General features: G+C 42.2%; 1 protein-coding gene across 1 annotated transcript in view; it reads left to right on the top strand.

Annotated features, from left to right (window-relative positions):
* The first annotated feature begins 321 nt into the window (after positions 1 to 321).
* The window catches only part of DIPK1A (divergent protein kinase domain 1A), a 36,131-nt gene continuing 23,738 nt past the window's right edge, over positions 322 to 12,714 (top strand). The window contains exon 1 of the mRNA XM_044432591.1: positions 322 to 378. Within this exon, the coding sequence (XP_044288526.1) occupies positions 325 to 378 (54 nt within the window). The 5' untranslated portion in view covers positions 322 to 324. The remainder of the gene's footprint in view (positions 379 to 12,714) is intronic.

The raw sequence follows: 12,714 nt of genomic DNA, 5'->3' as shown, positions 1-12,714 counted from the left end.
CTGCCCTCGCTGCCTCCCCCCGTCCCTCTCAGGGTGAGGCCAAGCGGAGAAAGCCGCCCTTCTCCCGCCTCTTTTGTGACAGTTGCCAAGAGGGGCGGAGCCGAGGAGGAGGCAGCGAGCGGGGAGCAGAGCCGCCCGCCCCGCTCGGGCACGTTTGGCTGCCTTCTCCTTGGCAGCGCGAGCCGCCTCGGAGGCAGCCAGGTGGCCGCTCCGCCTGCCTCGCCTCGCCTCGCCTCGCTCGCCTCGCCTCAGGCCGGCTGGGCGGGAACGCGCCTCCTCTCCGCCTCAGACTGCTGCAGCCCGCTGCGGGGATGTGCCATTGCCATGGCGAGGAGGCTCTTCGCGGGGGCCTGGTTCAGGAAGCCCTACTACGGCCAGGTAAGTGTGCCGGCGGGCGGGCGGGCCGGCGGGCTGCTGGTTGGCGCGGCGGGGGACGCGTCGCTCGCCTCGGAGATGCCTCGCGGGGCGGGAGGGCTGGGCTGGCGCCCGGTTGGAGGCGGCTGCGGCGAAGGCGGCGCTCGGGGCAGCGGGCTGGCAGCACTGCGGTGGCAGGAGGTAGGCGTCGGCCACGCCGCCGGAGGACCCTGGGCGGCGGAGGGAGCGGGGCGGTCGGCGGGGCACGGACGGGAAGGCGGCCGTGAGCATCGGCGGCTGCCGGTGCTGTGGGCGCTCCGGCGGCGTTCACACGTTACCGTGGGAAGCAGGGTCCGCCACCGGTCACTCTCCGCTCAGCATCCCTCGTCCTGTTTTGCGTTTGGGTTCCTACAAGGCTTTTGGCACTTCCACTGTCATTCCAATTCTGGACATTACAGTGAGAGAGGCTGACTTTGGATGGGTACATTGTGGGCCGTTTTGCTTCTTGAGAGGCCCTGTGAATGAGATGAAAGGGGCTGGCATGCTCAACTTCTTCCACTGATTTCCCCGTATTCTTCTTCCATCCCTTGTACTTCTGCCTCCCCTTTCATTTTCTTTCCGTTCAAGGCTATTTGAGAGTGCTTTAATCTGGTGGTGCCTGCCCTTAAAAGTGCTTCATTGGCTCCTCTATTGGGTAGCCATATAACTTGCATTTTGTGTGTTTTGATGATGGATTTGTACCATTTTCTAGATTTGCTTGTGCTGGATTGCCTGGCCCTCTGCAGTTCAGTGGTTTGAAGATACATTGATTTGACAGGCTGTGTCCCTAGGTCAGCAGCGGATTAAGAATAAAGAGCAGTATTAAATGCCAGAAAATTGTGCTTTAAAAAGTGTTAATCTTGTAGAGAGTTTAGTGCAGAAACAGTCAGATGTACTGGTTGCATTCAGGCTTATCTGTCCCTGTCTGTGTGTGTTCTGCATTATCTGTGTCATAATAATTATGAAGGAAATATATCTTCCATTTATTTTCTTTTATAGCACATAATGTTTATCTTGCCAAACATTAAACTTTCAGCATTTTAAGAGATTAGAGCAAGGAGTAGGTATGCGCCACTGCTTTGAACTATATTACTATAATCTAACCTACTAAAAATTCTAGGGTTAAAAAGAACCTCACAGGACACATACAACAGTCCCTATGCTTAGGTATGAATGCTTCCCTGATACCCAAAGGCCTGTCTAGGGTTTCTTCCTAACCCCAAAGAAAAGGAATTATGTGGTTAAAAGTATTTTCATAGCAACAATTCAACTTGAATCCAGTGATCCTTATCTTTCCTTCTAACTTTTTAAGTCTTCCGTGTCTTCTGGTTCATTTCCTTATAGTACAAGCCTAGTGTTCTACGGCCCATTCAGGAATGGTTGTGCAATAAAGAGAAGTAAAGGTATCTGCCCTGTTTGTTCATATCGTCTTGTTATTTTGTAAATATTTTGTATTTTAAAGAGGCTGTGTTTTCTACACATAAAGCTAGGTATTAAAGAGCAAATGTTAAGCAGGGCCAAATTTATATTTCTGTGACTAGACTTATCTCTGTGTTACATGTGCAAAGAATTATACTGAATTGGAACATGCAGGAATTATGTAAAAAGCTGTTATAGTGCTGTATCAAGCTACAGTGGGATAGGGTACAGAGGGCTGTGTGAGACTTAAAAGGTATTTGTAGTCATGCATGTATGCCATCTTTATTAATAAAAAAACCGCATTCAGATGATGTGGGACCTGCAACAATGGGGAATTTGAGGTCTCCCACCCAACCCTAACAGAAAAAGAGCATCCATGAAATGGGTCTGGAGTCACCCCTTAGTTTTGAGGGGACAAAGGCTTGAAGATTTACATGAAATCTCATATGCATGTCACATATAAATATATGACTAAAATCAAATCACAAAATGGTATAATCCTTGGAGAAAGTCTTGTCAGTTAATGATATAGAATGCATCAGTAGCCCATAAAACATGGTCAACCACTGTTTACCCCACCTAGTGAGTGGATATTGCATTATCCCAGCAACAACTTGTTCATGTTTGAATGAAGAAAATGCTGGCTTTAGGAAGACAGGTGGACCTCCTGTGCTAACAGAGGAAAGCCTTTTAGATTCTAAATAGTCCCACAGAATTGTTGATGCTAAAAGTGTCACTCAGAAAGGCCCTTGGGCCTGAGTTAAAGTCTTGCTAAAGCCTCATGAAGTTATGATACATACTACATTAACCCTTTTCCTAACTTCTATAAAAGAAAGATACTTCATAGGCTATTACTGTCAATCTAATGTTTCTATTACATGACTACAAAGGAATTGTTTTATGATACATTTAAACTTTCCTTAGGTTTTGAAGTCTAGCCAATTGGCTCTAATACTTGAAATCATTCCAACTGTCCAAGTATTTTAAATATTTGCTTAGATATTCTCATCTGGGTATACATATGTATGTGTTCATCTTAGCTTTTTGGTTACAGATGGCAATTTAACACATTCTTAGTTGTGAAACAGTCTTGTGCTCTTCCCCCACCTCCCAACCTAGGAAAATGCATGTGTGTGATGACCACTTTTATCTAGTAATAATGAGGGAACAAAAATGGGAAGTAGATTGGAGGATGCATCAGAAACTTCTTGTGTTCCTCATATTATTTATTTTCATTTACATTGTAGGCAGAAGCTTTCTTTTTAAGGCTACGTACAGAGATATAAAGATGATAAAACTGACCTCATAAAACATGTAAGATTAATTTTCAGCTGGCAATTTAACATGAAATGGGTGCAAATACACCAGTAAACAAGGTGATGTGGCTACAAGCAAGGTCAAACAAATGTAATTCCCTGTATTGGAGCAAAATACTTCAATATATTTTTTCAGCTTGCCCTAAAAATAACATCATTAATGGAGATCTATATTCTGCTCTGGGCAAGAACTATATCTTGTTTCAATATCAAATGCTTGTCACTCTGTATGTGTTCACACATTACCTATGGTGCAAGCATGAGAGGATGAAGATGGGTATGCTCAGTCATCTTATGATTATATGTGTAAAGCAGGAATAACAATTGCCATCTGTGCAACATTAATATGATTATCTTGATGAAACAACACAGTGGCTATGCCATTGTTCTATTTTGCATTAGGACTTTTTTTACAGCATAAATTCTAAACTTCCCCCACCCCTCCACTATGGACACCTAACTTAAATGAATCTCTTCATTCCCCCTTTCCCTGCTTACTCGTAAATCTTTATGTCTTTGGAATAGTTTCAAGCCCCACCACAAATATTTCTAAAAGCCCACTAATTCAGATAAGCAATGCAACAATCATTCATGCTTATTTACATTTCTGTTCAGATCCTGTACTTGCTATATGACTCTATATTTAAATGCATACTAAATAAACAGCATATTTAAATTTCATTTCATGATTGACAGTTGATGCCACATTGATGAGCTATTTAATAACATCAGAAATTTCTGAAGTATCTAGTCAGTCTTTACAGCTATTTCAGTTTTATTGCTGCAAGGTCAAAAAGAAGGAACATAGTAGAAATGTGAAATATTTTTAAATAGGATTTTCAGATTTTCAAATTACTTAAGCTGTTCTTAGGAATTTTGCTTCCAAAAGGGCATAATTCTACAGCATTTTTTAATTTGCTCTGTGTGGAGATGGTGGGACATGAATAGTAGTGATTTGGTTTTGACATCTTTGCTGATTATAAAATAATGTAGAAAACTGTACAGAAAATACTATTGCTTGCACTTGTGAAGATACCAATTTTTATAGGTGATGGTTAAATAATTTGAATTAAATGTTTGATAAATTTACCAAGAGAGGAAGGTAGGTGCTGTTAACCCTTTGCTCATCAAGGGAAATGGGCAGAAACCAATGGGGCATTTAGGCCTCAATTGATTGTCTTATGCCTTGCTAGTTCTTGTATGTAAGCAGCACATACCACTTGTGGAATTAAGATCTAGTGCTTCTGTGGTAACTGGAGGCTAGCAAAAATATTCATTTCTGAAATAGGTCAAGCTGACAGACCTTGCACAAGCCTTTCCACCCATTTCAGGGCTTCTTCTAGAAAATGTCACATCTCTGTTGTGCAAAGAGTGGGTCCTGCTCTCACACAAGGGAATTGGTGAGGACACATGTACTCTGTTGGATTCTAGCCACTGTTTCCATCAGAAATGCTAGATATTTTAAAATAAAGATTCTTACATACTTTAAATATTACTGTGTTTTCTACCTTCTTGGATTAATAATGGGTTCTTTGTAGGAGAGCTAACTGTACCCAACAAACTGACTCCCTGTTAACTGTAGTTAAAAGATAGGAACTAACCATCCTACCTATTTAGGATTTCTGTCCCTTGTCTTAATTAAGGATCTGTTGACATGGGGCTTTATTTCAGTTAATGATGGATAGCTTTCCCATTTAATCTGGTTTTTAAATTTACTCCATTCCATTGCTAGAAAAGTATTTTATACCCTAATTTTCTACCAAGAAATGGCAGCCAAGTAGCTAAACAATTAATTTAGAGTTACAGTTAATTAGTTTAACAACTGGTTTGAAGTTACAGTTGTGCTCTGCATTACACGGATTACAGGTGGATAAATAAAGACTGCAAGCGATAGAACTCATTTTGGACTGACCAAACTATGTTTTACTTAAACGTAAACTTGCCTGAGGCAAGAACGATTCTCTTCATCCTAGCGAGCAGCTGAATGGCAAATGTACACCCATGTCCCTTCCCATAACTATCTGCCTGCTTGTACTACTCCTGGCAAGCATTGTTGAATATGTGTGTGTTTTCCTCAGCTAAGGGCCTCTCACTGGCTCTCTTCTCCTTCAGAGAAAATGCCAAGGCTAGTTGTATTCAGAGATCTCTGCTGTGTTTCCTTCTTTTTTTGGTGGGGGTGGGGGTGGGGGTGGGGGCGGAGGCATGGGGGGAGAGCTGCCAGACCCTCCAATTGCATTGTTTTGTTTTGGCACCTAGCATCAAGACAGAGCTTGTGTAGCATGGTGAAAGACATAGGCAACCATAGTAAGAGATCTGCAACAAGAATATAAGTACAGTGCTGCCTTAAATGTGTGGAGTCCAAGAATATTCAAATACAATAGCTCAAAGCACTATGCAGCAATTCATCTCATTCTCTGTTTAGATCTGGAACTAGTATCACTGTGCTCTGGAACATGTCCAAATTCAACTTTTGCCAGAAATGGTGCTTGCTTGAGATGCATCCTGCGTGGTGAATAACTAATTACCATGCAGTTCACATTGTTTAGCAGAAAATTGACTCTGTAAATGCCTTGTCAGGTGTCATCATGTGTTTTTTCTTTCTGTGTTTTCTTGTTCATTTCCAAGAGGATTAGTGGGAATGAGAAGGGGGTAAAGAAAAGCATGTGCAGGCTCTGAAACAATTTTATTCTAATGTCACAGTGATCTCAAAATACTTGTTCTTTTACAGTAGTTGTCATGACTGCTTAAAGCTTTCTCAGCTATCTGTGTAAGGAATCACCTATCAGTTCATACATCAAAGCAGTTTTCTGTAGTACCTCTAACTGAATACATTTTGTATTGAACATTTTAATGACTGGGTTAACTAAGTGTGAAATAGCTAAAAGCAAATCATCTGATTAATTTAAGGTCTTACCAGGACAAGTGCTTTACTTTCTGTGTTATCTCCTGTTTTTCAGTTTTGGAGTCAGAATGCAAAATGCAGTGACCAGATAGTTGACTGTAGTGATATTACACTTGTCCTGAAAGAGCTGTACTAGTTGTCAGTTTCCTGGAGCAACTGAAGAAGCTTATTCTAATCTTTAACACCTTGTTTGTTCTGAACCCTGTGCAGTAATGTTGTCCCCTGTATGTCGCTCACATACAACTCACTCCAATGTCTTCAGATTGTTTGAAGAAGCCCTGCTACAAGGGCAATGAAAAGGAGAAATAGAGCTGCATGTCATCAATTTACTGATGGCAATGCACTCCAAAATGGATGATCCCACCCAGCAATTTGATGTAGATGTTGAATAGAATGGAGGGAGGACTGAACAGACCCATAAGGAACTCCATGCTGGAGAATCCATGGGGCTGAACAATTTTCCCAAGCACCACTTTCTGGAGATGGCCCTCCAAGTTTGATAAGCAAATAGCAAAAAGTGGACTAGATAGAAAAACTATTAGTGGATCAAAAATTGGCTGCTAAAGTGGATGCAAAGAGTGCTCATCAATGGTGCCTTCTTAAACTGGAGAGTGATAACTAGTGGGGTGGCTAATACCCTGGTAGACAAAAATAAGATTCAGGGTGGTCTTGAATAGGTTGGAGCGCTGAGTGGAAAACAACATAATGGAATTTAATTGGGACTAATGTCACATTTTGCACCTAGGAAAAAGATACCAAATGCATTGTGAGAAGGATCTTGGAACTGTTGCTGTACTAAATGCTGTGCAGGGAAATGTCAGATCTCTATTGGAGTTGTTAATTTTTTCCATGTATTTCCCATGATTTCTCTTTTTCATAGGGTACTAGAGAAAACAATTGCTGATGTTGAAACATGGTAGGTTTGAGGAGGTTCTGTTGAAGAATACCATAACCAAAATGGGAATGCAATATGTATGCAGTCCCAGCTTTCCAAAGCTTTTCTGTGTTTGACTGTGCTAGGGAATTTCAGGATTCTGATCTTCTAGGATCATGAGTGGGGTGTTTCATAAGTAATGGGTGGAATGTCTCAAGCCCTTTCAAGATGTTTTTCTTTGCAGAGTAGCAGGAGAAATACATAATGATGTCTTGAAGTCTGGCTAGGTTTTCTGGGCAATAGTACCCAGTGATCCATTGCAAAACCTTCAGCAAAGGTTTGCAAATCAAGCAAGGAGATTGGTCATAATCTGCTCCTTCACCAACCATGATACTGTGCCCCTTACATTTAAACATTGATTATGGCTCTCCAGCTTTTCTGCTTTGAGTTACATATCCACAATGGTTCTAGATAAAGTCCAAAGCCTTTGGGAGGTATTTGAACTCCCTTTTCTAGTGCTTTGTTTGCTGTTCCAGAGGAACTGGCTAATTTGCAGACTCCCAGATGAAATAGCTTTGCAATGCTGCTTTAATTGTTGTGATATTTCATGCAACAACATAAAACCATCTGTTTGAATCTCCCATTTGTGTGAAGTGGAAATGCTTTGGCTTCACTCATCTCCCTTCAGTTTGCACCAGACAGCTAAATCGCAGGGCCCAAAATAGGCCTGTTAAATCCCACAAGCATACTCCATACAAACCATATTGTATACACCAGGCACAGAATACCTACAAATCTGATTTCATTCAGTTCAAAATGCTTCTAATGCCAGCTATTTAGGGTGAGTTGAGGCTGCTATTCCCCATTCTGACTCTTCTCTGACCTGAACTTTAATTTGAAGCAATAATACTTTAAAGGTAAGAGACCGTCAAATCTCCCTTCCTTCGGGTATTTTAGCCCTACACTTTCTATTGTCTACTGAGCAATAATATCTACTTCTTGCCTAAAGAAAGAAGCACAACAGGTACTATACAGTAGGTAGTTAGCAGCAGCTGGCTTTCCAGTTGCCAATGAAAAAAGAAAGCTTGATATTAAAGCAATCATTTATTGGGTGAATGTTCCTAATCACCACCTGCAGGTAAAAGGAGGATGTGGAGAAGGCAGCATGTAGCAGCTGGACTTGCCATCAGACTAATTCTGGAATGTGATTTCTCTACCACCCTCTGCTTTCTTTTCAAAGTGGTCTTCAATCAAAATGGGTCACCAATGTGTTATGTAGCAGTGATATATTTACTGTGACTTCTAAAGCTAAACCTCTGTATGAATATATTCCTTGAAAACCTTGAGCAACTTCATTCAGCAAAGCTAATAGTCTGGAATGCTGGGAATTATACTGAAAAACATATGGAGGACATTAGTTTGGGAAAGGCTTCTCTAAAACATCTTCACTATTACTTGACTAGTCCAAATAGCAGGTTATGCACAAAATATTGTGTTGTAGGTCAGGTCCTAAAATATCTGTAGAAAATATTAGCATTTTATAAGATTCTTAAGTGCATACATTGAGAAATACAATTTTAGATCAGTTTTTCTTTCTCACTGTTGATTCCTAAGAATCTAGTAAAGGTCTTAGCTCTTTGTGTCTCATATGCCTTTGTGGTGCAAATAAGCATTTGTGGGCTTGCAGAAACAAGTTAAAAGTGGCATCTAACTAAACTTTAATTAAAATTCCTTTTTTATCTGCATCCTTCCTCTTTTATTTGCATCCTACTCTTCCTTCAAAGAGTTTATGGTAGTGTATATGATGTTTTCTGCATTGCTTACATTGGTGCTCAACTTGATTAGGGAAATATGGGTTCAGATCTTGCATTCAGCTATGAAACTTGCTGAGTAGTCCTTTGCAAGTAATGATTTCCCATCCTTCTTAATTCCTATGGTGGTTATGAGAATAAATCAGAATGTTGAATATTTTGCTTTGAATTTCCTGAACTAAGAAAGATGCAAGTTTAATAAATAGAATTTAGTTGGCTTTAGTAAGACTGTATTGTAAAATAAAATAACAATAAAATATTGTTAATACTAGTAAAAAATAACCACTATAATAGAAGGCCTGCTATAAGACAATATGCTGACCTATTAATTCCATAATGAACCATTTTCTCTATGAAATGGATATAGCATCATAAATAACTTTGATTTACATTTTATTTTTCTAGTTAACATTTTTTACATTCTGAAGAATAGGTTTCTTCCCTCTTACTTCTTGTTTAGCTATGCAGAAGGCTTTAGCAAATACCTTACACTAAGAGCACTAGCTTCTTGATAGTGTGAATTGTATCTCTGAAATATTTTTCCACACCTTCAATTCATAGTTGTTCTGTACTAGCTTATTTTGTAATGGGCAGTCATAGTTAAAAGATAGGTAAGATTGCTAGGTTGATCAGGGAACATGATAGCAATATTGCATCGAATGCAGCACAGATGGGGATTTGGTAGAGGCAGTCTGGGTGAAACTTAGGGGTTTTGACAGGGAAAGAGACCTGACAGTGGGAGTATGTTATCACCCTCCAGGTCAACTTGAGATCCTGGATGATGTCCTGACAGACCAGATTCTAAGGATATCTCAGGGGAGAGATACAGTAATTATGGGAGATTTCAGTCTCCCGGATATTAGTTGGGAGACTCACTTGGCGGTGACAGCCAGGTCACGTCGCTTCCTAGAAGCTATAGAGGGAGGGTTTTTCACATAGAGGGTCTGAGAGGCAACGAGGGAGGGAAACATCCTTGACTTGGTCTTGACCAATAGAGAGGAACTGATAGTTGAAGAACAGATTAGGGGAGCTCTGGATGCGAGTGATTACTCCATCCTTTGCTTTGAGATCAGGGGACTGGGGACATGCAGCAGGTCGAGCACTAGAAACTGGGACTTCAAGAGGGCCAACTTTGGCCAACTGAAGGCCAGACTGGGGAAAGTCTCCTAGGATAGGTTACTGGAAGGTAAGTGAGTTGAGGAGGGGTGGATGGCACTCAAAAGGGAGGTTTTGGAGGTGCAAGCTTTGATGATACCTCTAGTTAGTAAGGTGGGGAGGCGGAGGAGAGCGCTGCCATGGATGTGAAAGGAGGTGGTTAGAGGGATTAGACGAAAAAGAAACCTCCGTAGGAAATGGGTACTGGGGCAAATAGACAAAAGGGTATACCGGGGGGAGGAGGCCCGTTGCAGAAGGATCTTCTCAAGGCTAAGGCTGATTACGAGCTGAGACTTGCCAAGAATATCAAGAGCAACAAAAAGGGCATCTTTCAGCATGTAAATAGGAAGAGGAAGGGGAGACAAGCGGTGGGACCACTAAATAAGGAGGAAGGAGATCCAGTGACTGATATGAGGGAACAGGCACAGATGCTAAATGACTGTTTTGCCTCTGTGGTCTCCCCAAAGCAGGATGGGGGATATCCACATAGGAGATTAGATGAGGCTGGGGACTTAGGGGCACAGATTAGAGTCACCCCCCCTTGATGTCAAGGGGCTCCTCAGGGCATTGGACATTACAAAGGCGCCAGGCCCTGATGGGTTACACCCGAGAGTACTTAGAGAGTTGGCAGGGGTTCTCTCATGCCCACTGGCCTTCATTTTTGAGGCCTCGTGGAGAACGGGTGAAGTTCCAGAAGACTGGAGGGTGGCATCAGTGGTCCCAATTTTCAAAAAGGGTAGTAGAAGGGACATGGGGAATTACAGACCTGTTAGCCTTACGTCCATTGTAGGAAAAACAATGGAAAGGCTCATAATAGAGAGAGATTTAGTGATGCTAGATAGGAAAAGGAGACTGACAGCCACACAACACGGCTTCCGCAAAAACAGGTCCTGCCAGACAAACCTTGTGGAATTCTATGACAAGTTTCGAGATGGCTAGATGGAGGGGATGCAGTGGATGTGCTATACCTGGATTTCAGCAAGGCCTTTGACAAAGTGCCCCATGATATCCTGGTGGAGAAACTGAGGAGTTTTGGGATACACCAAAGCACTGTCCGGTGGATTAGGGCATGGTTGACTGACCGAAAGTGGCTGGAGGGCAGCACTTGTGAAAGGGACCTCTGGGTGCTGGTTGACTGCAGGCTAAACATGAGTCAGCAGTGTGATGCGGTGGTCAAGAGGGCAAACGCCACCCTTGGTTGCATAGCCAGAAGTGTGGCTTCTAGATCAAGAGAGGTACTACTACCACTCTACACGACTCTGTTGCGCCCACCACTGGAGTACTGTGCTCCGTTTTGGGCCCCTCATTACAGAAAGGATATAGCCAGGTTAGAGTCAGTGCAGCGTAGGGCCACAAGGTTGGTGGCCGGTTTGCAGGGGATGGGGTATGAGGCGAGACTGAGGGAACTGGGTCTCTTTAGTCTGGAGAAGAGGAGGCTCAGAGGGGATCTGTTGGCGACATACAGGTATGTGAGGGGATGTCACACGGAGATGGGTAGAGACCTGTTCTCCCCTGCAGAGGAAGGCAGGACGCGCTTCAATGGAGAGAAGCTCAGGGAACCAAGGTTCAATTTAGATGCCAGGTAGCACTTCCTGACAGTTAGGACCCCGAGGGTGTGGAATGGGCTTCCACGAGAGGTTGTTTCTATGTTTCTATATTACTCTGTTAGAACATAACCAAGGATGGAACTGCATTATGGTAGCATCTTTTGACTCTGCCACTAGCATAACTTTATTTAAAAATTTATGAGCCACTTTTTAGGGTAAATAACTCCCAAGGCAGCATACAGCAAAACTTTAAAAACACAGATAAAACAGAAGATCAAAATTAATTGTTAAAAGTAAATGTGTCATATATGCAACAGCTCCAATAGAGTCTTAACTCTAGTAGTGTCATAACCCAATTACAGACCAAGGCAAATAGATTAGCCTTTAGGGGCCACTTGAAATCCCATAATGATGGGACCTATCAGGCTTTGGGTGGAAAACAGCTTCACAATTTGAGAATCATTACTGAAAAGGCCCTATCTCTTGCTCCCCTAAGACTAATTGCTCTTACAGGTGGAGCACACAAATAGGACAGTGCTGATCTCGGAGTGCAGACAGATTGGTATAGCAGAAAGCATTCTTTTGAGTAATCTGGTTGCACACAATTTAGGGGGTTAAAGGCCAATGCCAGCACTTCAGATTGGGCCCAGAAATGCAGTGGCAACCTATGTAACTAGCACAATATAGATATTTCATAATCTGATGCTCTCGCACCTACCTGTACTCAAGTAGCCACAGATGAAGTTTCCAAACCACCTTCAAAGGCAGTCCCACATTACAACAAGCCAGCTGAGATGTCACTAGATTGTGGATAACGGAAGCAAAGACTACCCTCTTCAGTCAGTGTACCAGCTTAAGCAGGTAAAAATCACTTCAAGAGTGCCACCACCTCCTGGGATTCCCAAGTTAGTGCAGAGTCTAAAAGGACTCTGTGTAGTGGATCTGTGATGAGGAATGCAACCTATCTAGGATCAGTTACAAGCCTCCACCTGGAGTAGTCTGTTTCTCTGTCCGCAGTATGTCTGTCATGTCCAGCTTAAATTTAGTTTGTTATTTCTCATTCTTCCCAAGGCAGCATTCAGATACCAATTCAGGAGTTCAACAGCCTCATTGGATTGAGTAGGTGGAAATGAAAGATAGAGCTGAGTGTCATCCACATAATCATAGCACTTTAACTCAAAGCTCCAGTTGATTTCTTCCAGTGGACATTAATATAGGCATATAGGGAACAAGGTTGAATTTTATGGCACCATATAAGACCTGAGCAATGAAAGACTATAACAACCTTTCTCAGTGT

Source organism: Varanus komodoensis, unplaced genomic scaffold, assembly GCF_004798865.1.
Source record: "Varanus komodoensis strain SLA01 unplaced genomic scaffold, ASM479886v1 scaffold24, whole genome shotgun sequence".
In the NCBI taxonomy this organism is placed as follows: Eukaryota; Metazoa; Chordata; class Lepidosauria; order Squamata; family Varanidae; genus Varanus; species Varanus komodoensis.
Note: the sequence above shows the minus strand (reverse complement) of the source record. Positions and strands in the feature narration are given on the sequence as shown.